This window comes from Arachis ipaensis, chromosome B5 (assembly GCF_059453495.1).
Source record: "Arachis ipaensis isolate K30076 ecotype BB chromosome B5, ASM5945349v1, whole genome shotgun sequence".
Taxonomy (NCBI): Eukaryota; Viridiplantae; Streptophyta; class Magnoliopsida; order Fabales; family Fabaceae; genus Arachis; species Arachis ipaensis.
In genome coordinates, this window is record NC_142440.1 from 53391650 (window position 1) to 53394364 (window position 2715).

The 2715-nt window shown below is 43.4% G+C and overlaps 1 protein-coding gene across 1 annotated transcript; it reads right to left on the reverse strand.

Annotated features, from left to right (window-relative positions):
* Positions 1 to 335: 335 nt before the first annotated feature.
* LOC107640726 (uncharacterized) lies at positions 336 to 1241 on the reverse strand. Its single transcript, XM_016344226.1, has one exon. The coding sequence runs from the start codon at positions 1239 to 1241 to the stop codon at positions 336 to 338; it is 906 nt and encodes a 301-aa protein (XP_016199712.1).
* Positions 1242 to 2715: the final 1474 nt, after the last annotated feature.

Below are 2715 nucleotides of genomic sequence, written 5' to 3' on the forward strand. Positions count from 1 at the left end.
TTGGACAACCAATGTAGACCTAAGATAATATCTAAACCACACAAAGGCAAACAAACCAGGTCATGTATAAAAGTCCTAGCCTCAATAACAAAAGGCACCTGTTGATATACTTGACTAGTCAAGGCATTTTGAGATGTGGGTGTACGAACAATTAGATTATAATCTAACAAGGTGAAATTTAATCCCAACTCATGCGCAACAGTCTCAGAAATAAATGAATGTGATGCACCAGAGTCATACAGTACAGTTAAGAGTCGAGATTTGACATAACACTGACCTTGAATTAGGGAGTCTGATTTCATTGCGTCATTAGCAGTCATAGCAAACACACGTCCTTACTGTCGCGGCCTATCTATTCCTTGTACTGGCTTCTTCGGACAGTCCTTAGCCATATGTCCAAGCTGACCACAAGAAAAACAGATAACGCCTGTAAGCTGAAAAGGTCTACCTCCATGCTCCTTTCCGCACTGCCTACATACTAGTCGCATCTGCGCCTGCTGAGGTCGCTTACCCATATCCTGTCTCATTCTTCCTTCATTCCCTCCTGTAGGACGTGCATGAACATTTCTATTCGGATTGTACCTTCGTGAAGGCATTTCTCCCTGCTTAAAATTCCTTCCCTGAGGAGCTGTATATTGATTATAATTCTGAAAAGAAGATCCTGGGCGATTCATCCGAGCTGCAGCTATCTTCTTACCACAGTCCTCTACTAGCTGACTCTTATTAACCAACTCCGCAAAATTCCGTATTTCCAATGGAACCACTGAGTTCAACAAATCTTCATGGAGTCCCCCTTCAAATTTTAAACATTTCCACTCTTCGAAATCTGCTGGATTCCCTTGACAAACCTTGGAAAAACGACATAACTCTTCAAACTTCCTTGTATACTCAGCAACAGACATACTTCCCTGTTTCAACTGCATCAACTCCATCTCCTTTGCCTCACGAGTAGCTCTAGGAAAGTACTTCTTATAGAACTCTTCTTTGAAAACATCCCACAAAATATTACCCTCATCTTGCTGCAGTAAACGTTGAATGCCCTGCCACCAGTGCTGAGCATCCCCTTCCAACATATAAGTAGCAAATTCTACATACTGTTCTTCCGGGACATGCTGTGCCCTCAAGGACCTTACTATGCCTCGAAACCAATTATCAGCTTCAGTTGCTACAGTCGTACCTTTGAACTTCGGTGGATTAACTTTCAAGAAAGCAGCTAATGTCATAGGCCTATCATGATTCATGTTATCTCCTTCACCGTTCCCACCATTCTCACCATTACGGTCATTGTTACGCTCTCAATTATGTTTCCCCAGACGGTTAACTGCTTGGGTAGTAGTAGTCGCCGTTTCACGCACAGCCTCAGCCATAGCGTGAATCACAGCAAACAGATTATCATCGTTTCGTGGCGGATTGTTAACAGTAGACCTTTCCCGATCGCTACATCTCCGTGGAGGCATCCTGATTCTGTTCATACCAAACAATCAATACCAAGGTGATCAGTCTTAATACCTCAAGTTGGGCGTGAACATTATCAGAATGAAAGCATAAAGACATTCATGCAACACATATCACATGGATACCCTATAAGCATGAGACACACCACAGAGCATGCAATAAAGCATGATTCAGTCCATTCCCCAAGCTCTAACAGGAAGAACCGCTCTGATACCAAATTGTAACGACCCAACTTCTAGCATGTCTAGATCATACTAGAAATCGAATGTTACCAACTTGTTTTTCCTTTTTGTATTATTAATTAATAAATATAAGCCTGTACGTTGTTAAAACCCCGCGAATTTTACAAGTAAATATTTTTTAACAAGAATAATTTAAAGTCGCATACCTTCCATATATCAAGGGATAATTAAACATTCACATATATAAGACAAAAGATAACAGAATATGGAACAACACACTATAATATACATCATGTTACAGAAGTGGCTCAGTTATATAAGCATAGAGCTATAGTACAGCACCCCTAAGTCAGTGACTCATATAGTATATACATATATGTACATAAGATGCCCCAGGGCCTGGCCTGACCAAAAGGCCCTAAGCTGGCACCCAGGCTAGCGTAACTCTATGATATGCCTATTCCCTCTAATCATGCTAACAAAAGTGAGGGAGACACTCTAATGTACTGAAGTCAGACTAGGCATCTCAAAAAGTCTCCTCAATCCTGGTCTAGAGTACCTCACGGAAAATCACCGGGCGAATGGTGATGCTCGCCTGCTAGCGCCTCGCCTGGCTCATCGTCATCGCTGTCAGAGGAGATAACTATGAAGTTAGGATCTTCCTCTAGATCTTCTTCTTCCTCGTCCTCTTCTTCTGCCAGAGTGATAGCAGAGGAACCACTGTTGGCCACAGGAACCATAAAAGGATAGCTACCAAACAAAATACATTCTGGAGAAGGAGGTGGCGCCTCCATGATCTGATCATACTCATGTCCCTGCTGCTCATCAAAGACAGGAGGCTCGATCGGCTCAGGTAAAGGATCAAGCTCGGGTGGTAACCCAGGAACACCCCACTCATCAAGGACAAAAGGTGCAGGAGGTGCCTCATGGATATGCTGGGCAGGTATAGGCTCATCAGGTAGAGGAGGTTCAGGTGGAGGAGTATAGTCAGGTGGAGGTGGCATCTGCTCCTCAGGATGAGGTATCCCAGGTCCGCCGGGGTGTAACCAAGATAAAGGAAAGTCATAGGGTGCATCAG

Excerpts from the sequence above, each read along its gene's own strand:
- LOC107640726 (XM_016344226.1), bottom strand. The coding sequence starts at position 1,241 with ATGAATCATGATAGGCCTATGACATTAGCTGCTTTCTTGAAAGTTAAT.